Source organism: Nomia melanderi, chromosome 1 (genome assembly GCF_051020985.1).
Source record: "Nomia melanderi isolate GNS246 chromosome 1, iyNomMela1, whole genome shotgun sequence".
Lineage (NCBI taxonomy): Eukaryota > Metazoa > Arthropoda > Insecta > Hymenoptera > Halictidae > Nomia > Nomia melanderi.
The window spans coordinates 11,334,064-11,356,893 of NC_134999.1; the positions used below are offsets into that span (position 1 = coordinate 11,334,064).

General features: G+C 39.3%; 1 protein-coding gene across 5 annotated transcripts in view; it reads left to right on the forward strand.

Annotated features, from left to right (window-relative positions):
• Nucleotides 1-21,710, forward strand: part of sli (slit guidance ligand) — a 489,923-nt gene extending 468,213 nt beyond the window's left edge. For 3 of the 5 annotated variants that reach the window (XM_031978354.2, XM_031978355.2, XM_076365527.1), the window contains 18 exons: nucleotides 903-1,053; nucleotides 1,876-2,022; nucleotides 4,048-4,119; nucleotides 4,197-4,268; nucleotides 5,020-5,183; nucleotides 5,850-6,051; nucleotides 6,141-6,212; nucleotides 6,609-6,680; nucleotides 7,656-7,727; nucleotides 7,807-7,970; nucleotides 9,426-9,645; nucleotides 10,980-11,289; nucleotides 11,766-11,979; nucleotides 12,702-13,163; nucleotides 13,582-13,785; nucleotides 14,105-14,254; nucleotides 14,355-14,494; nucleotides 15,254-21,710. In XM_031978354.2, the coding sequence (XP_031834214.1) occupies nucleotides 903-1,053; nucleotides 1,876-2,022; nucleotides 4,048-4,119; nucleotides 4,197-4,268; nucleotides 5,020-5,183; nucleotides 5,850-6,051; nucleotides 6,141-6,212; nucleotides 6,609-6,680; nucleotides 7,656-7,727; nucleotides 7,807-7,970; nucleotides 9,426-9,645; nucleotides 10,980-11,289; nucleotides 11,766-11,979; nucleotides 12,702-13,163; nucleotides 13,582-13,785; nucleotides 14,105-14,254; nucleotides 14,355-14,494; nucleotides 15,254-15,340 (2,975 nt within the window). In that variant the 3' untranslated portion in view covers nucleotides 15,341-21,710. Of the gene's footprint in view, nucleotides 1-902; nucleotides 1,054-1,875; nucleotides 2,023-4,047; nucleotides 4,120-4,196; nucleotides 4,269-5,019; nucleotides 5,184-5,849; nucleotides 6,052-6,140; nucleotides 6,213-6,608; nucleotides 6,681-7,655; nucleotides 7,728-7,806; nucleotides 7,971-9,408; nucleotides 9,646-10,965; nucleotides 11,290-11,765; nucleotides 11,980-12,701; nucleotides 13,164-13,581; nucleotides 13,786-14,104; nucleotides 14,255-14,354; nucleotides 14,495-15,253 lie in introns of those variants that run through there. The other 2 variants (XM_076365538.1, XM_076365549.1) reach the window with 2 other exon arrangements.
• The last annotated feature ends 1,120 nt before the right edge of the window (nucleotides 21,711-22,830 follow it).

Consider the following 22,830-nt stretch of genomic DNA (forward strand, 5'->3'; position numbering starts at 1 on the left):
TTCCTCTAATTGCGCCCGGCCGCGCAGAATATAATCGCGTTCCCCTGTCGCGGCTGCTTCCGTGCCACGCCAACTTCACCCGGAGTAAATGACACCGGAAAATAAACACTTCGTCGGCACGTATATGTGTCTCGGTAGCCGCACATTATCGTTACGCCGCGCTCCCGCAAACGAGAACTTACGCCGCGCCCCGGTGCCCACGTAAAACTTCGACTCCCTCGCCCTCCGCCTTCGCCCCTTCCCCTGCGCCGGCGAACTTTCTTAACTTCCGCCCACTGCGGAAGAAAAATTCGGTCGGAACTCGGGCACGTTGTTCCGAAGAAACTCGCGGAGAGGCGTTCAACAATCCTTTTCCACTTGCTCTTGCTCGAACGTCGCGATCAATTCGGAAATACTCGCGATACAAAATGGCGGACGGTGGTGGCAAGATGGAAGTGAAATTTGAAATTACTGTTCTTTTCTCGTTTGCTTCTTTTCTCTATTGATTGAAGAGAAAAATGAGGAAAGTTAGATCATGTAACTATTTTTCATAGTCTTTTCGTTTCTTTTTCTCCGTCGATTGGGGGGGGGGGGGCAAAATATTTGTAATAGTTTTCGATAGAATGTGGATAAGTTTTGTGATTTCGAAGTATACGAGGAAGTTTTATTAGTCGATTATATTCATCTCTATATTGTATTTATAAGTTTTAATCGTATTATATGGTTAAAGTTTTATTGTTTTTCATCTTGGTTGAATTGCGGCGGTCATCATCTAACTGGGAAAGGGATCAATCGGATATCAACTCTTTAATCATTCACATCATTAACTCATCTGAAGAAATTGTGGTTTCGTGGTTGTTAGATGGAAAGATAATTTAGAGAGGATTGTTTGAAGTAGAATATATCGTGCTGCATGTTCTTAGGCGACGAGGAGCTCTTAACAAAGAGAGCTGGCGAGTGCATCCTGCCTGGAGAGTGTCCGGCTCCGTGTACCTGCAACGGCGCCACTGTTGATTGCTCTAACAAGAAACTAACTTCTATACCGAAGGAACTGCCAATCTATACATCCACCTTGTGAGTATCGTCTTTTAACATGACAATTATAATAACATAACGGTATCATGAGTTATTAATACTATTTATAATTATCCTCCAAACATTTAACGCCATCTTGATCGAATTAAACGTCAAAATGGCGTATACAACTGAAATTGCTCCATTCTATGGAGAAAATAATAAATCATCACCCCACTTTGTAGTCCACTTAAAATATTAGTATTGATCAAAACCTACTTCAAATGAAAGTATAACATTTTCTCCCTATATTTTACTGTATTTAGTGTCGTCACAAAGCCATTTAAATCTTTTATGAAAAAAGTATTAAATTTCAGAAATATTATAGAACAACGTATAAACTTGACAAATCGACATGACATATTTGGTGCCATCACAAACTCACCTAAACATTTTATGGAGGAAGTATTAAATTTCAAACGTATTGCACAACAATATATAAACTTGACAAATTAACGAGACAAACTACAAATGACACGATTAACGTTCAACACGACGTACCCGTTAGCAGTCATTGTTTACAAGGGTGCAAAGCAATAAGACACCGAGGGGGTCGATCGATCGCTCATGATCGATCGAGACGAATCGTTCCCCCCGGCGCGCGAGGGAATTCAATCGGCCGACAAGATAATTATCCGATTAAAAGGCCGGATTGGCGGGGACGGGCGTAGCGGGGCTATTATTCGAAATAAATTATTCGAACCCGTTTAATAGACCGACGCCCCGTAGAGCGCGATTAATTGCTCGCCGGTAACGGACACGCCGACGACAGACACTAACTTTCTCGTCTCCCGGTTTTCTTTTGTCTCCACCCGCGACCAGACTGTTGGCCAACAACAAGCTGGATAAGATCAAAGCGGACGGCCTGTTCGAGAAGCTGCCCGAGCTGCAGCATTTGGACCTCAGGAAGAATAAAATCTCACGCATCGAGGCGTCGGCCTTTCAAGGAGCGTACAAGCTCACCGACCTGTAAGTTTTTTCTACGACCGACCACCACCATGCTCCACTTCTTCCCTTTTTGTTTTTGCTTCCGTCCGGTTCCTTTATTCGGGGGTTTCCGTTGTTTAGCCGCTCGACCAACGCACCACCGAGCTTAATCGCACGTACTTCACTGCGGCTCGGTTAATTGGACCGATCGATGCCCGTGGATTTCGTTTATTGCTTCCGGCGAGAATGTTTGGGGAAAATGCAGGAACCGGATAAGATTTCTGCTAGAGTAATTTGTTGGTGTAATATCTCTACTTTTACCGTTTAATCGTGAGATAATGCAGATTAATGTAGGGCACACGAACGTATAGGGTGGCTAGAACTTACGGATTTGATAACGTATCGGAAATTTGAGGGAAGAATTAAACGAAAAGGAAATTTTGTAGGGTTTTTAGATAGCGAAATAGGTTTCCTGTAACGATTGGTGTAATCTGGATCACTAGTGTATAAGGTAACTAAAAATTGGCGATTAAAGAATCTTGTCAGAATGATTAGGAAATTTAAAATAGAGCATCACAATTGTCAGATATTAATAGTGAAAGAAATTTTGTAAAGTTTTCAAGGGAGGAAACGAGCTTTCATGTTTAATTTATGTAAAATTAAAAATGAAACTTATTGCGTGAAGATCGTAAAAAGGATCATAAATTTAATAAAATATACGCCGTTTGTTTAACCGTCACAATTATTCCGGGGAATCGTACGGTTTCCGTAGTTTTGTTTTATCATGAAGGTGAATTCGCGTGAATTGTCTCTTGTTTTTAATGGAATGCTCCCCGCTGAGAAAGTTCGGAATAACACCGGCTGTATTCACTGGGTCGAGATTACTTGCGTTATTTGTGCCTCGCTCGATCGGGACTTTGAAACGAGCTTTAACGAAGCAGAATAGGATTTAATTTTCAAAGGCAATTAACGGGACAATGGGTCGATTAATTAGATAGTCGACGGGGCATGGGGGTGTTTGCCGTTGGCTCGCGCGTGTTTCGGCGCTGACGAGTGAACAGACTGATCCAGAATATTGTATACCGAAAAAAAACAAATTAAAGATCGAGCAGCTCCATCGACGAGTCGGCATTCCAGATGAAAGAATTCTTTGATCGTGTTTAACGAACTAATCTTACTTTTACTTTATTCAATTGATCAATATGAATCATCTGGTCCAAATAAAAAAGGATTAAGATATACGACACGATAAATTACAAAAGAATAAATTTTTTGCAGCTATAAAGATATCAGAGAAATTAATTTACTCGATTGTTGTGTAACGGAGAGTTTGAAATACGCGAGACATTACTCATTTTCGGTAACAAATGTATTGTTAGGGATATTAAACGAGTTACAGAAAAAAAACACTGCATTGATCTCGATCAAAAAGAACGCCGATGAATTATGTCGAGCACAGGACGAATAAACGTAGTCAATCATCCCCGAACATTAACAACTTTTATTTCCGAATAAAATTGAATCGTTTTAAATGACGCGGACGCATAAAACGGTAGAACGCTTCAACGTCAGCCCAAAACGCAACGGAGCATTCATCTTCCCGTTCCTCAACAATTTTCAGTATTTGATTCCGCTGTCAGCTGCAATTCATCGAAAACTCGTGCGGGTTGCATGCTTGTTGACAATAAACAACTCAAATTCGACTCGACGACATATAGATTGCCTCAAAACAATAGTGGCACAACTGCCGTTTTTTTGGTTCTCCAGGAAAAGAAGCTTCTGCAATGTGTTCTTTGATCAATTAAATTCTAATATTACAACGTTACCAGTATTATTGACTATCATTAATATCACTAATTCTAATATTACGATTTAATTAACTCAAGGACCTTTCAATCCTTGTTTCCCTGAAAACTGAGAAGGGTTAGACCACTATTATTGTGAACTACTCATACGAGTTTCGCCGTTTCTAATGACGCGCCGCCATCTTTTCTTCTTCTTTCTGCCCGCTTCTAATAATTCACCAACTTTATACACTTCGCCGAGTAACGACTGGTCGTTTCGCAGACTCCTGTCGGAGAACAGGCTGAGGGAAGTTCACAACAAGATGTTCACCGGCTTGACGAATCTTAAGACTCTGTGAGTAGAAACTTTTACGGCCCTTCATAAAACAGTATCATTGGGAGGACTATATCCTTCGAACTTCATTTTCGCAGGAACCTCCACGGGAACGCCGTTACCTGCGTTATGCAGGGCGCCTTCGATGGGCTGTCACACATACGCACCATGTGAGTAGTACATATCTGTTGTGGCAGCGCCTGCCATCTTGGATAGACAGATCTAGGCTTCGTTTTTCAATCGGGCTTCCTGCCACGTCGCTCGTGCACGTGTCACTGTTGTTTTGATATCCACCGTGTCACTTTCTGAACGAATGGTCACGTCCACGTCACTCATTCTTCGAGATATGCTAAGTAAACCTATATAGAGTAAAAGTCGTATGAAATCATAAGAAGCCCGTTTGAAAAGGAATGAAAAGAAGCTACGTATGCTTGAAAAGTTTTGAAAGTGACCTAGAGAACTTGTTACTTTTATAGTTTTAAAAGATTATACAAGTGATTATACGAGTAGTTTTCTAATATGAATATATTTTCAATAAATACATTTATTGTAAAACGAAATTGTGCGAGTCGGTGAATGAATTACTCGATTGTACGGAATATCAGAAATTAGATAAACAAAATTTCATTACGGAAGAGGATAAAGCGTATTGCAAACTGAATATTTAATTGGTGTAATATTGCAATTTGTATTATAGTGCGATAAAATTTTATAACACCGTGCACATTGCAATAGTTACATCGCGGATGAATATTTAATTCCCGCAATATTGCACGGAGATTGTATAGGATGAGCTTCATTAATATTTATTATCGTGTTAATACACAAGTGCACTAACTTCCCTAACACGCTCCGGTAAAATATTTCCGGCTTCCGTGCGCATAATTAATGCCGGTTTAATAAATTGCCCCGCGTTTGCAGCAACATGCAAGGCAATCCTTTGTCGTGTAATTGTCATCTCGCGTGGTTCGCTGGATGGCTGAGGAAACGCGAAATGTCTGGTGTGGTCGGCCACTGTCACGATCCGCCGCGATTGAAGGACGCCGTTGTCAAGGATATTCCCCATCACGAGTTCAAATGCAATAGTAAGAACAATTCGTTATATCTTCTAAAATGATCAGATTGAAATCCGTTTCAATCGAAATTAGAGAGAACACTACAATTTTGTACAAAATTCCTTTTAGCTGTTCCTAATGTTCACATCAAAACGAACTAAATATATTGAATGTTTCATTCAAGTTAATCGTCAGATTAATTTTCATAAATTTTCAATGCTACTGAAACTAGAAGATTGCATAGAATTTTCAATACTAAATGAATTATTTTTGCATATATTAAATAGAAATTCAATTTTATAATAAGTCATCATTTCAAAATCACTCTTTTATCGATTGAAACGAAATTCAATGTCTTTTGAATAAGCACACACTTGTACCCAAACTTAATTTCCTAAACTTCTCAATGATCCCGAAAACTTTAAAATATTTATTACAACAAATGTTGTTTAAATTGTACGTAATTTAACACAATTTATAGTAGAACAAACTTTTATCTAAAAAAATACAAAACTCAAATCGAAAACTATTAAGATACCTCTGTTGTCGTGGAAATATCGTCATTAGTGGAGATTCGCGAAAAGTAACACCAGGTATCGAAAAACGGCGCGGAAACCGTTTCTTCCCGACGGTTCCCTTTGATCTTCCAAATCGATTCCGAGATTAACGGGCCGCCGTCCGTTTTACGAATCGCAGACGACAGCGTGGGTTGCCTAGGAGACGATTACTGTCCACCCCAATGTAATTGCGCCGGGTCAGTGGTGAGGTGTTCGAGGTCCCAGCTTACGGAGATTCCGCGCGGGATTCCGCCGGAAACCACCGAGCTGTATTTGGACGTGAACGACATCAAGACGATCCAGCCGGAGAGGCTGAACCACCTGAGGATTCTCACTAAACTGTAAATAAAACACACGTGCCATTTTGCGCAACCTTGTCTTTCCTTTTCCGGTCGATCGAACGTTGATAACGGTGTTCGCTCGGTTTCAGGGACCTGAGCAACAATCAGATCGGAATGCTGTCGAACGACACCTTCAGAAACCTCACCAAGCTGTCTCACCTGTAAGTTAATTTTGTTGAATACGTTTGTTGATTTTCTTTTTATAAATTTGCAGTATTGCTTCGTGTAACTGGGTTCTTTTCGTTTATGAACAATAAGTTTGAACTATATTTTGATTATAACACCGTGGAAACGTAATATAATAATATAATTTTTGTAATGAGCACTAATTTTGATTTTAAAATCGTGTGAAAGTGATAAAACTTGTATTGGATATACGAAATCTTGATACTGAAATGAATGTATTATAATACTATGGTAACTAGTCGGTTAGTTATTAATATGGTGAATGTTTTGAACATATTCGTTTGCTGTGACATTTTCAGTTGAAATGAAATGTACGATTTTTTTATGAATTTTAGGAATACTCAATAATGCGTTGCTTTTGTGTTTGACAGTATAATCAGCTACAACAAACTGCAATGCATTCAACGCAACGCCCTCGCCGGCCTGAAATCATTGAGGATAATGTGAGTTTCGATTGCCACCGGTTATATCTCCTCGTAGACAATGCGTGAATTTACGTTATTATTTCGCGACACGATATTTCAATGAACGCAGCAAATTACGCGAGAAGGGTCAATGAAATACTAGAACAATGGCCGTGATTTTTAGCGCCGTCCCAGTGAATAACGTCACTCAGTATAGTTTGTTCAAAGAATAATTGATAATGGGACATGTGTTGAGGATCGATAGTAGCACGAACGGGATTGGCGATGGCGGGACAATCTGCGCCGAATTAACAAGCAATCGTGCTATTTTATCGCGTCGCAATGATCTACGATACACTAGGTCCGTTTCAATGATTGCGGTATTAAATTCACACGAACAATTTGAAGCGCAATCATCGCTAACGCGTTCGTTTAACGACACATTGGATTTACTTTGCCATCTCTAATCCGGAAGAATGCAAAGCTTCTGTCCGCCACATGTCATTTACCAGCATTTCAATTCATTTTCATTTCACTTCATATGCAGTGAATAACAATACTTTTTTTAAATCTGCTCTCAGAAATCCAATTAACGTATTAAACATCGTACGATTTCATGAATCAAAATACACAAGATCAAATAAATATCAAATAAATGTATAACGAATTAAATAATCACATTATTTCATTGAGTTGTGTTATTATCGTACGTTTATCTCGCAGAACATCACATCATACCTTTAACTTACATGATTTATAACACAGAAAAATGTTGAAACGATAATCGTATAATTGAATGAATTATGATGATTTATTCGGGTGATCCCACCGTTCAACGTGTTAAACCTCTATCTCCCGTCACGAATTTTTTATTCATACATGATCAGCTCCTTCATCTCGTTTCCTCGGGCCGATCGATCGGCAATGCATAGTTTAACAGACGTTCTCGCGAAGAAGGTCCCTTCATCATCGGTTCGTTCGGTGGTGGTCATATAAAATTCCGATTCCCGGCAGGTCTCTGCACGGCAACAACATATCGGTGATCCCGGAGGGCGCGTTCGAGGATCTTCAATCTATAACCCACCTGTGAGTATCCGCGGATCGTTTCGAGACGCATGCCGTCCCTACGTCCGTCGATAATTCACGAGCCCGTTGTTGTTTACAGCGCTCTGGGGTCCAACCCTCTCTACTGCGACTGCAGTATGCGCTGGTTGGCCGAGTGGGTGAAGAAGGATTTCCTGGAGGCTGGGATCGCCAAGTGCACCGAGCCACCGGCGATGATGGACAAGCTGCTGCTGTCCACGCCGGCAGCCGCGTTCCAATGTAAAAGTAAGTATTCCCAGTTGAAACAACGCGATCGTGGCCACGGCGGCTGGTTTTGAAGCTCGCGGTACACGTTGGAGCATACGGAGATGCGGGCATCGCCGCAAGCGATGGGTTTGAGGCTCTTTCACTTTTTCATTGAGTGTAATATGTATCATAAAATATTAGGAGATTCGAATGTAACACTTGTAACGACGCCATCGCTGCAAGTGATGGGCTTGAGACTTTTTCACTTTTTAATTGAGTGCAACATGTATTTAATATATCAGGGGACTCAAACCTAACACTTGCGACGATGCCATCGCTGCATGCTGCAATATGTTTGTGAGCCTTTAGAGTGAACGATAGAGGATCGCTCGCGTTGACTTGATCATACTGATTGCTGTTGACGGTACAGAGTGTCTCGGGATTGAGCTTCTGAATTGCAGATGTCGATTAACCGAGTCACTGTTTTCTGTGATTTATTAGATGCGCTGAAGTGTCTCATTGTTTTACTTTTCGATGTGGCGTTTGTATTGTAAGGTAGAAATGAATATTGTAAATAAGTACATTGAAAGCAATAGGTTTTGGCGTAAGCTTTTGAACGTCATTTAGAAGTAAGATGAGTAATGGATCGTTCAGAGTCTTCATCATTTTGCAAATATGGTTTGATAAATGTCTTCTTGGAATCTCCATTTATCTAGGCTCTACTGTATAATTAAAAGAGAATTTTTGCGCTAATCTTTGTGGAAACTAGGTGCAATGTAGTTTTTAAAAAATTATCTGACATGTGTTTCTTTTTTATTGATCACTGTGCATGCAGGAAACTGTTGTTAAAGTTGTAAGAAGAGAGAGGTAGGAGTAGAATAATTTAGCTTTGGATTCCTTCTGACGAGACACTTTGTATATTTTGTTCAAATGAATTATTTAATACTAACATATGAGATGACGTAATTGTTTGTGTTATCAAATGCTTCGAATCGTAGAAACTTGTGAAAAATGAGGCGAGATATCCTCTATCAATCTTCAGTGTACGTGATATCTTAGTAGCATAACTAAATTACTGATATTTCTACATTACTTCTCTATACAATCATTTGCAAGATCTGGAACTAACGCGAAAACGATTGTACAAACTCGATTAACCCCTTGCCGTATAACTAGGACTATTAGAACAGTTCAACGAAGATCAATATTATTTGTTGTACAACAAGTGGTTGACCTTTACTTAAATGTCCACTAGACACCTTAAAAACCAACTATACGGTAAAAGAAATTCTAAAATTTCATAAATATATGAATGAACATTGAAAAACCGGCCGCTGTCGCTGACCGATCGCCATTACCGCCGCACGCGCGCAGATGTTTTTAATTTTCTCACTGGCCCGTGACGCAGTCTTGTTTAGTTCATGGTTTTTTGGCCCGTACGTCACAATGGGGTACTAAAATTGCTCATTAATCGTAGACCTTTCTTCCGCGCAGCCAGCCAACAGCCAGCCGAAGTCCTGGCCAAGTGCGACCTGTGCTACACCTCGCCATGCCAGAACGGAGGATTTTGCGAGGCGCTCCCGGATCGGAAATTCCGTTGCAAGTGCGCGCCAGGATATCATGGGGACCGGTGCGGACATAAAATTGACGCGTGCTATGGAAATCCTTGCCGGAACACCGGAACTTGTAAAGTATTGGAAGAAGGAAGATTCAGGTACAAAATCTGCGTTTCGAGCAACCTATTAGCCAGCTCGTTCGGGTCTGATCTACAGTTGCTCGTTCAGTGGTGCCCGTAGTAGCTGCGCCTGCGACAGGCTCGTATTTTTTTTTAGAAAACATTCGTGTATCTTCATACTTTTAATCCTTATGTCAGCAATCATTCTATCATCTCAGTTGAATTATTTTAATTAGCTAATCATATAATTGTCTACAGAATTCTTTACGTCTTCGTAAAACAATTTCAATGTAATTTAATTGTTTGTATTATATAGATCATTCGTCATTGTGGAAAGGTAACATTCTTTCGAATCTTTATTTCTTGAAGACTTCAACGTCAATTTGTAATGAAAATAAAGAAATGTATATAATAATGTTGAAATTAATAGAAATACAGAAGTTTAAACGAATATAAATATCTCGGTTGCTAACGTAAGGGTTAAATGGTAATTTTGTAAGAAATATTTTATGTTGCTCGGTTGAATAATTGGGAATTGGAAATTTCTATTACCATTCTGTCGATTGAGTGAGTAGAGGTTTCCAATTGTATTAGAGGCCTGTCGCAGGCAACGGATCACGAGTTTGCATTCACTGTAGAATCCCTCGTACGTGGGATACACAGTAGCATTGGTCGATAATTGAGTAGACGTGCACGAATAACTCAATTGTATTCAATGTAAATAAATGTCGATGGATAAACGGTAGCGTTGCATTGTAAATCTTCAGGAGAATTGGAATTTGCGTTGTTGACTGGAAGTTTGATTCGGTGAAATTAATTGTACATAGTAGTTCCAGTCAATGATTGTTCGTGCGTCGAGCAAGAATGTGCTGTGAAAAGTATAAAACATATTTGCACTGTACGAAGAAACAGTTGAACGTGTTGATGAGTAGATTATAGATCGTAGTATCAGTAGGATTGAGTCTCTTGAATGAAAACGATAACGGGACCCCTGCACGTGAGGCCCGAAGAGTAGCAGCTACGCGTGACCATTTATCGACGAAACAGCTGTGATTAATAATTTCTAATAAATAATCTGTAAATGTAATCTGTTTGAACATCAATCTGATAAGATGAGTAGCATGTAAATCAATGTTATCAGAGTCTAATGATCATCAGTGGAATATTAAAACTGGAATACGAGTTTTTGAATTTCAAAGAAAACGATAACGGTAATTCTGGTGGAATTCGTGAAGGAAACGTAAAGAATCGATCAGTTTGAGAAATAGAATCAGTCGATAAATTGTTTACGTATGGCGATATCGATTGGCGGATAGACCGCGATCGAAGCTCACGGTCAATGTCTCGATTGACGATCAGTCGGTGTGTGACAGTTGCGACTGCGCCCCCGGGTACAAGGGACTTCGGTGCGAGAACAACGTCGACGACTGCGAGAACAACAAATGCGCCAATAACGCGACCTGCGTCGACCTCATCCAGGCCTACAGATGCGACTGCGCACCAGGATTCATGGGCGAGTACTGCGAGGAGAAAATACCCTTTTGCACAAAAGGGCACGACCCCTGCGAGAACGGGGGCCGATGCGTCGACCACGGGACCCACTATAGCTGCGAATGCCCAATCGGCTTCACCGGCCTTAATTGTTCCACCAACCTGGATGACTGCGTTGATCATATGTGCCAGGTACCATTTTTCAACTTACCTTCGTTTACCTTTGCGTACTGACAATTTTTTAAAAATTCCAATATCTAATGATAATTTAATATCTCACACTAATAACTTCTGTAGCAAATATAATGTAACACGAAATTACATTTCATTACATGGAACTTTATATTTTAACTCTTTGCACTCGGAAGCTTTTCACTAGAAACATTCGATACTTTCCGATGAGACGTAGACGACATTATCTGAAACCAAATAATGAAAGAACATACGTAAATTAAGAAACAAGGCTATTTTATATAAATATTTCACCCATTGATGCAATATACAACATTGAATGTTATATATAATACTTTGTAATTTTGTTATATCAAATCAAATGGTGACTGAGTCACCTCTCGAGTGCAAAGGGTTAATTAATGCAATGTATTAAAAATATATGTTACTAAGATATTCGTATCGAAATAATATTTGTTTATTCCTGTATTTTTCAGAACGGTGCTACTTGCATCGACGGCATAAACAATTATGTGTGTAAGTGCGCGGCGGAATACACTGGGAGGTACTGCGAAGCAGCACCCTCGACAGTCATGCTCTATCCGCAGACTAGTCCTTGTGCACATCATGACTGTCAGCACGGTGCATGCTTCCAGCCAGCTCCCGCATCCGCCGCGGACTATCTTTGCCAGTGCCACCCCGGCTACACCGGTAATTAACTAATTACTCTTGATCAGTTTTTCACTAGCAATAGCAATTGTAATCGGGAAACAATAAATCCTCTTAAGTAACATAGCAAACCAATATTTTTAAACGTTATTAATTAAAAGAGAAGCATCTGTTAAAATTCATTTCAATATAGCACGAGCTTTAACTGCCAAACGAATGAAAATCACCCATCCGAAAATTTCCGTTTTACAATTATAGAAATTATGAAAATACTTCTATGCAAAATTATGAAATAAATTTGAATATTTCTACGGGTACAACGATAAAAAACAGTTCAAATCTCAAGAAATAAACTTTTTTAATTGTTTAAAGAAATCAGCAAAAAATCAAACATTAACACGTTCGCTATCAGTATTCGTTTCAGTGGTGGTCCTCTCAATTATAATATTTTATTCGTTCAATAAATCTTCTAAAGAAACTATTGAAGCAAATGATGCTAAACCGAGTCATTGAATCCCTAAATGTAATTTCGTAGCTTATAACTTTAACTAAATATATCTATAGGATTAATTTCATTTTCTTTATATAAAATATAGGATTGCGGCCGTCACGAATATGTGACACTGGTAGCGAACGTGTTAAGTAGTTCTAGCGTTAAAGAATTTATTAATATACATCCGATAAGTAAAATATTGAAGGAAACAATACAACTGACATGCAATAATGTCCAGTGAACAGTGAACAACAAGAGATAATATTTCCAGGAAAACGATGCGAGTACCTGACGAGTTTGAGCTTCGTGGACAACAGCTCGCTGGTCGAGCTGGAGCCGCTACGCACGAGGCCCGAAGCGAACGTGACCATCGTCTTCACGACCATGCAGGAAAACGGGGTTCTCCTCTACAACGGCCAGAACGGCGACCACATCGCGGTCGAGCTGTTCAACGGCCGTGTACGCGTCTCGTACGACGTGGGCAATTATCCCACATCGACAATGTACAGTTACGAAATGGTGGCCGACGGCAAACCCCACATCGCTGAGCTTCTCGCGATCAAGAAGAACTTCACGATGAGGGTGGACCGCGGCCCTGCTAGGAGCATCATCAACGAGGGTCCGAAGGAATATCTGAAATTGAGTACCCCGATGTACGTCGCAGGCGTCGCGCCTGAAGTCGCTAGCATCGCGTTCACGGAATTCCACTTGAGAAATATAACGAGCTTCCAAGGTCAGTTTTTCATTTGTTTATAACATTTACCAATGGAAAGTTAGAGAATGAGTTTAAATAAAATGAAGTTTTCTACTTAGATTCTAATGTAGCAATGTGAAAATTATAGTATTTATAATATTAGTAGGAGATTAGAGATGTGCGGATATTGGGCAATGAGTTTGAATAGAATAAGTTCTCAATTTAGATTCAAATGTAACAGTATAAAAATTGTAGTATTTATAATATTCGGTAGTAGAAGATTAGAGATGTGCAGATATTGGGCAATATGTTTAAATAATTATTATTAATCGTATTTAATTTTTATAAAACAAATTTCAATATCAAATGAAAATAGATATTTTAAAATTTCTTCTCTGAGGTATTTCTCCTTATTATCAACATTTTCTGATAGACGGCGTTATTTACTGTTTATCAGGCTGCATCTCCGAGATGTGGATCAATCATAAGTTAGTGGACTTCAGTAACGCCGCGAAAATGCACCGAGTCACTCCCGGATGCATGTCGAACGAGGAAGAGGCTGACGAGGCGCGAGACGTCGTCGAGCCGGAAGGCATCATGAGCAACAGCGGCAGCAACGAGGAAGCTCTACCGGAAGACAACATGGCACATGAACATTCCGGTACGTGTCTATTAATTTTCTCCAGAACAACTAAGCCAAGTACATGGAAATTTCACTGAAAATGTATTATATTACGAAACTAATTGTAACCTATATAATTTGAACTAAGAGGTTCACTGTTCCAACTAATTATTCCACAACTGAGGAAATAATATACTACATTGCTTAAAATTTAATGAATCTAATACACAGTTTTCTAATTTACATATTAATAACCTCCTAAAGTAGCCTCATTCCTTAATTATCAATCACTTCAATTTCTGATCTTCCAGTGATTCATTTCAAGCTAGAAAATTAATTGAAACGATATTAATTACAGACATCGTCATGACACTGCCAGGCACGTTAATTTCCGATCCTTGCACTGGCCACGAGTGTAGAAAGGGCTCGCAATGCGTGCCTTCGCCGATCGGGAATGGCTACACGTGCCGGTGTCAGACTGGATGGCAAGGACGATACTGCGAAAAAGGTACATTAATCTTTGCTATTTATTTACGCTGTTTCGCCATTTACATGAATGAGTAAGCAGTGAATCGAGACGTTTACTACGGCTGTTGTTTAAATTGCAGCACCGACGTGTCGCAAAGAACACACCAGAGAGTTCTACAGCGAAAACGGATGTCGGAGTAGACGACCGGTAAAGCTTGCCAAGTGTTGGGGTAGCTGCGGTAACTCCTGCTGCCTGCCACGAAAAACAAAACGACGCAAGGTACGATTCTCTTCTACGAAATGTATACGCATGTCCACTCAATTATTCATTATCATATCGCTGCACTTTTGATACATACCACTGAAACTTACTGTATTGCTCTTATATTTACATAGTACGCAGTTTTCGTGGCAATACGACCAATAAAGTAATTAATACTAAACCAATTTTGTCCAGGACATCAGACTGCTTAATAAATATTTCTTTCAATCGATTTTCGAAGACTAACAATAAGAGACACGGTTTTAAACAATATGTTAAATCCTTCGTATTCCGAGTCATTTCTACTATGGGCTAGCAGCTACTCTGGAAGTATTTACGGTGACGCGAGATCGTGTTTTATCATTGAAAGAAAAAAGACATGTACATTTTAATGTTATGTTTTATTAATACAGTTACAATATAACAAATAGAACAATACGACAAATCATTTATAGAAAACAACATTGTTTCTAGATGTTGCCGCGCCGTGTCGCCGTGGGCGACAACAGAGTGCAAAGGGTTAAATTTCAAAATATAACATTTGTTTCAATACGTTTAGCTTCTATTCATTATTAGAATATTCCGTGACTGTTTGACTAAAACAGAACTATAATAAAAAATTATGCTAATATTATATCTGATTCCAACAAATATTTAAAACACCTAAATCATCCACGTTTCTCATCTTCTGTGCATCGTTCAAACAAAACTTCACACAAAGCTATAAACATATTTCCGTATCATTGCCAGTGACAATTCCGTTATAATTCACCGCAGGTTCGACTGATCTGCGCTAACGGGATGCGGTACACGAAGGACGTGGACCTGGTGCGCAAGTGTACGTGCACCCGGAAATGCTACTAGCAAGGGCCGAAGGTGCAGCCACAGGTGTTCCATAAATATTCGTCGAAAACGTATCGAGACCGAGAGGAAGAAACCCCGCCCCCTTTCTAGAACCGAGCGAGTGACCCAATTACGAACTTTCCACGGAGAGACCACGAGTGATGTGCCCACGGGACTTAATCAACGGAAAACAGCCGGATTAGATTAGAAAACGCAGCCCACGCGACGCATCCTCGTGGTAGCGCGCTTTCGAAAGCGTTGGGTCTCGCCGCCGCATGCCGAGATCCAAGATGGACACACACTCGCAACAATACACGCGTTAAACGAACACGAAACACAAGTATAGACACGCGAAACAAATGGCAGACATTCATACATACACACACAGTCACACACACACACGAAAAGCACACTCAGCAGACAGAGACACGCGCGCGCGCGCGTGCGCACACACAGACACACACAGCCGGCTCAGTGTGATATATATATTCGGACGTGGAGAAAGAATTATTATTATTAATTATAATCGTGCGTATGTGGACTTTACTCGGTATTTGGAAACAGTTTCACCGCATACATAGGTATTATTAATCGTGTACGAAGGGGAAGACGAAGGAACGTTAGGATTAATGATAAAGAAACTTGTTTGGTTTTCGTTCTCGCGCACGATGAACCACATCACACTCACACACACGCAGATAATGTCGTTCGCTCAGTGTGAAATAGATCTAATGAATGACTAAGTGGTACTGGTGGATGCAGCATGATCGGGTGTATGGATTTCAAATGAAAGAGTTCCCGCTTGATATCGCGATCTCTCAGAATTCCTTTATGTTGTGACGATTGCTCTCGAACGAAGCTTTCGAGATGAATTGTAGACATTTGTTCGATGTAGGGCGTTCCTTGATCGAGAGCGAGGTTTTCACCTGAATGCGTTGGGATTTCTGCGTTAGCTGCGCTGGTGGATTGACTTGAAGTCGGAGCGAAGTAATATAGTAATTAAAAGCGAAGCGAGCTAGAATTAAATCGAATCATTTTTATACTGTATTCTGCATTGACATGCAACATATGCGACAAATTTAGAAACCTTTTGGGAGTGTATTATTGGCGGCCATATTGGACATTTATGGTAACCGTATTTTGAAGGTAATAGGTGCTTTATAAAACCTTTATATTCGATAACGTCGATCACTTTCGTCTTGAATAAATATTGATGTAAGATACTTTTGTCTGAATTATGTTTTTTAAAGATTGTATTATACTTTGAAATGTAGTTTATCATCGTGAACGCGAAAGGAAGGTATAAAATCGACAAATAAAATAATTTAATTACTCGAGAGTGTAATGTAGACTTATAAAATATTTGATATGGTGTAACGCAGGTGGAATTTATCAGCTAAAGATTTCGGAACGCCCTGTGCAAAAGAATTCGACTGAATCACAGCACTCTTCTTTGAAGCGTCGGAAAGTTTTACCTTGAACCGTGGAAAAGCAAATCTGAGAGGTCGAAAACCAATCGCATTAGGAACTACCATCGGATTATTAATAAACGCTTCACTAGTAAGCCGAGCTTCGTGCAACTGTATTTTTCCGAATCTGTCGCATGCGCGCGGCACTCGAACGCCACTGCGATTCGCAATTTCATTGTAACTCGGTCACGGCGAGATCGAAGTGTCGCGCGAATAATTATCACTAGACTGTGGAGATTCATGCAAACATGAAAATGATCTTATAAAAATGTAAAAAAAGAAATGAATATTTAATTTTTAATAAAATTTCATTCTCTTTATATGTAGTTCCAATAAATTTGATATTCATATGGTTTATGAGGTTTCATTGAAATTGGTATTTTATAATTCTACCAAAGAGTTCTGATACGTTGCGAATGCATGAATTTCCACAGTCGGATTATCACGTAAGTATTAAAACTGTGTATAGAAGGAGTTTCACGTTTCATCAAGAAACATGTTTCCAGTTAATCGTGGTGTTCGACGGGGCTGTTAGGTCTATTGTCCTCTGAGTAAACGTTCGTACGAACACGTTCCCGGCACAGGAGGCTGTTGCGTACGGAAACCGGAAAAGCGGCCGATATCTCACCGATAATGAAAGGGTTTCATTCATCTATCGTTTAAGGAACGTTTCTTTCTATTTAATCTGTCGGTTACTGTCGTTAATTTAAATGGTTAAAGAGAGAAGCGTGCATTTGAAAAGACACTGCCAACCTTTCTTGTCCTGTTCACGCGTTTCGTTGTAATACTAGATCGAAAAACGGAAATAGAGTAGACTTCCAGGTGTTCGGACCTCTAGGAAGTATCATTTACGAGTTGTAAATTAGATTAGATTATTCGCGTATGTCGATGAAATACTTCGTCGGGGAAAATGTACGGAGAAATAAATGAAAATTTGAAAATTTCCAAGTAAATATAATTCGTTGGTACAGCACTGGATAAAAGGAAGTCTACTGCGATTAATAAATGTTTCTGCACTAAAGTAACTCTCCCGTGAAATGATTAAACGAAAATGAAACGTTCGGGATTCGTCTTGCGCGGCAGGACGCTCTAAAATGGCGAACACGGGCGTACCGAGATGCGAAAGGCTGAAGGACTCTCATCGCGGAGCCTTGAATCTTTTCATTCCACGGCCTAAAGATGCGTTTGCTGCGCATCGTGCTAATTGCACGCTGAGAAAGCAGAACAGCGAGAGAGAGAGAGAGAGAGAGAGAGAGAGAGAGAGAGAGAGAGAAAGTGAGGTCGGAGATAGAGAAACGAATTTTTTAAGACGGCGGTTACGAGCGCGTAATTAATGTAATTTCGGGCGAGAGGACCGCGCAATTATTTTTGTATGAGCACATTATTTATAATAATCGAGCGTCAGCGATGATTTTTGCGATTTTTTTTCGCCGGGGAGGTGTGATCATTCGTTTGGAGCTACTTAAGTCCCTCTGCATGTTTCGCATATGATATTTAAAACGTGTACCTATTCTGCGGATACAACTGCGTTTACATCTTCCACTGCCAGTATTTAAGTCGTATTTATTCGTTACGGACGACCGGAAACGAGAAACATTTTCGTATAGATTCTTCTTTCGTTTGAAACGTTGCTCGATCGATCGTTCTACCTTTCAACGCACCCTTAAACACGTTTGTAACACGCATTAGCAATTGGTCTGACGATCGCGAGGAAAATCGTACAGAGTACGATCGAGCCCGTTGCATTCTGGATCTTCCTCGGACACGATCCGCCATTTTAATAGTTAACCTATTTTCTTAATCTATTTACTTTGCCTTTCTCAACCTTTAGATAGGATTTATAGAAAATGTTTTTAAAATTGAATCAGGTTGTTATGTATCAATGTAGAAGGGTAATTCAGAATGCAAAGGGTTATATCCTTTGGAAAAATATTCAACGGTACATGCACAATGTTTAACACTTTCCACCCTTTCGGTACGAGTAACTATTTGAAGGCTTCGATGAAATTGTTTAATTTTAATTGTATTCTTTTAGAGTCTAATCAATCGTACAGTTTTTCCGATTTTCATGAGTCTGATAATAATTTTAATATACTAAATTTCACTCGAGGCCAATACCTTCATTCTATTTCATTTAAATAATTTTCTCTGCGATTTGTATCGTTCACGACAGACTTAAACGAGGGTGCGAACCAAACGAATGTTTAGAACAAATGAAATATTTGTCGGGATGGCATACATATCCACTTTGGAGTGCCGTACCGCAAGTGGACGAGTTTTTCTTAACTATATCTTTAGATTACGTTAGATAATATAGCGATTCGTATATTTTACGCACGAGAAACTAATACAGTTTTTTATTTTACGTTATTCATTGTCGTATTAGCGTCCCAGACGCGGGACGATTTTGTAACGAGCGTTTTTCTCTACTTCTTCTTTTTATAGAATTCTTTACTATAAATGTTACTCTTATCATTTTGTGTATTCGTTTCCTTCTATTTTATTAAGGAGTAAATAACGTCGAGCAGACGAGGGGGAAACAAACGACGGACACGCAGCATGTAATGTAGCACGTCGATTACGATCACTTACCGTTCACTGGTTTCTTTCCTTGTACGCATCGTAGTGAAATAATAGGTGTACCATAGCGACGTATTTTACGGTTTCATAGTATTAGTAGTAACGTAAGTTGCCCACAGCGTTGCGTTCCCGAGGAATTTCGTTTATTCTCGATTTCGAATTTTCGTTTCGCAACCACGGATCATCGAGCACTGTTGTTGTTAGCACATCGCTTACCATTCCGGGAGTTAGTCGAGCTATGTCGTTGGTAAAAATTTCTCTCGTTGACTTAAAAAATCTGAAGGTAATTTGTAAGTAATTTGTGAAACGATTAAGTATTTTCTTTGAACATTCAATTCGTTCGATTTCTTCGAGTACGGATGGTAAGCAATGTATTAAGCTGAATATCTATCAATGAAACGGAAAGAAGCAGGAACAGACACGACCGAGACGTTTTCAGAACTCTGATGTTAATTTTGAAATAGAAAAACAATTGCCATATTGAATTTTCAATTTTTGCCATATTTGTTTTAATTTAGTGGTATTTTTTTATATTTTCATGTTTTGCTGTGGAATATTTTCGATTAAGATATCCTTGTTTCACTGTTTAGAAATTTATTTGTTGATGTAAATTAATATATTATTATCTTTTGGTTCTGTTTTATCGATTCAGAATATTGTCTACTAGCACCATCTTTGGTGATGCAGCGATTTACGAGCGGTGCGGAAGATAAAACAGATTCCTGTCGTTTCAATCTATCAGTAGAAACGGTTACACAACTCAGACAGATTTCATTGACGAAAATATATGTTCACCGTTACATAACATGATAATCTTGTAAGGACGTTCGTGTAGATAGAAATTAGCCCTAAACTAAAATTTGTTTTGTCGTTAAGCTAATTGAGTACGTCCTACGAATCACTGAATTTCAATATTTAAACGATGAAGAAGCTGAAACACTTATCGAAATGTAAACTATACCACGAACTTTATTTTAAAAAGGAAATACGAAGTTTTTAACTGTATCACTATAAAATCTATACAGGATCTTGACCCAAGATCAATTATTATGTGCAATTTAAAATTCAAAATTCAATTTAAAAGTTCAAAATGACAATCAAATTTCCTTTATCATAGAATTTCTCAGAACCGACATATGTTCGAACAGTAACCAATTTAAAGTTTAAAATCACTGCTTCACATTTTCGTCAACAAAATGAAATTACCAAACAAGATTTACCTTAAAACCCTGAGAGGTTTGCAAGTATTTAAAAGACAACTAAATATTATGAGCAATCTCAATGAAAACGATGATCGAGCACACCCGCTAAAGTTCTGAAAACGAATCGATCCCGTTACAACCAAGGACACAGAGATCAGGCCAAGACATCTTAGAACCTGTACGAACGCTGACGGTTACACGAAGGAAATCGCGAGGGCCGTAGTCATTAATGAATTCCGCATTCGACCAAACATGTACGCGCGAGTGATTCTCCTTGTAACGAGATTAAAGCGTCGCGCGGGGACGTTTTGTATGCGAGAAATACGGAGGAAGGACACAGCGGAAAAAAATTGTACGTGAGAAAGGAAGAAAGTGAGAAATAGAGCGAACGAGAGTGAGAGAGATAGATAGAGCGAAAGAGAAAAAAAGAGAGAAAGAGAGGGAGAGATTTTCTACGAAGTTTAACGTCTGTATCGGACAATAATGATGGTAAGAGAGAGAAAAAGAGAGACAGGGAGAGAGAGAGGGAGAGAGAGAGAGAGAGAGCGTGCGCGAGAGAGAACGTGAGAGAGTCTGTGCGTGAGAGAGAACGAGAGAGGGAGAGAGAGCGAGAGCGAGCGCGAGAGAAAGAGAGACAGAGTGGGAGAGAGAGAGAACGAGAGAGAGACAGAGAGGGAGAGAGAGCGAGAAAGAGACAGAGAGGGAGAGAGAGCGAGAGAGAGAAAGAGAGAAAGAGAAACGGAGAATTCGGTGAATAATTGATGTGAAGAGCGTTCGAGACTTGTGATTGCTCGAAATTCCTACGAGTTATATTTGTACATTTACTTTAAACGAAGAAACATTAATATATTTCACGGATCGGTGGACTAATAGCGCATGCGACTGAAGTATACCAGTTTTAAGAGTCTTACGCTTAAAAAAGGAATAAGAAAATAAAAAAAAGTATAGCAAATGCTACCGTTCTCGGACCATCTGAACCGTCGCGTGTTCCCTGGGCTCACGGAGGCATCGAGAGCACTTCCGGTCGGCTCGCTCCGCCACCGGGGAAACCGAACAAGCATTTGTTTCATCATGACTCAACCTACCTAAATAACTGTAAACTGCCTAATAAATATAATTATTATTGTTCCTTCTCGATAAGCACGTCGTGGTCATTTCAATACCCTCTATTCCAGGGCAAAATGGCGTCGAGGCCGGTAACTGAGGCGCGTTAATGAGATAATTGAGGAGCTTGCTGAAAGAGAGGATCGTAGATTTACGAGCCAATTTAATGGGAAAAATTGAGGCTTCGTTTTAATTGAAATAATTTCGATCTAATCACAGTATGTATCCAGGAACTTCTCGAAGTTTGCTTTATTATTGCGGTAATCGTATTTGAGACAGTATTCGCTGCATCTTTCGCAGTGGACGTTTTAATTGAAGATAAATAGATTGTTATAATTGATTGGTTTTAGTTTATGTATTATAAAAGTTCTAACGAAAGCTCCTCAGTTAAATGATTTTGGTAATGAAGATTCGATTGGGTTTACAACTGAGTTGGTTACTTTTCGTTTCATCGGAAACTTGGAAAGAGATGTCGAATCGAGCATTGAGAGTAACGGTTTATTCGACGCTTACGTTGAAAATTGATATTAATAGTGAAAATCTGCAAGGTACTTAATGTAGGTGGAAGATTGGACAAGTGTTTGATTCTTTCATAAGTGTACAGCGCACCGTAAATTTGCGAAGTAAATGGATGAAAGGGGAAATGAAGGAAACACTGCATGCCTAAAAATATTATAATAATGCAACCTTAGGTACGTCGACCCTAAATATATACTAGTGTAAAAGCGAAATGTCTATGTTTGTATAATGTAATAAATTCTCGGAGTATCAACGTTACAGAATAAACACATGTGAATTTTTAAAAAATGTAGTTTATCATTTATTGATCTATTTTCACTTTGTTATTAATGTTAATTACAGATGTCGTTATCTTCTTTGTGCACTTTTTATTATCTGTCTTCGTTTTTATGGTAGTTTCGTGCACGTTTACACGATTTAACTTCTTTTTATCGTACACAACAACTAATTATCGGTGAACCGCTATATTGCAAAAAACAGGTAATGCGGGAAACCGAAGATAACATAATGGAGAAAGGTTTTCAATCTCCGGAAGTCGAGCATTACGCTATCGCGTAGATTTAAAGAATGTATGTGAACATAAAACGTTCACCAGCTTATGTAACAACTCAATACTAACTTATCTGACAACGATAAA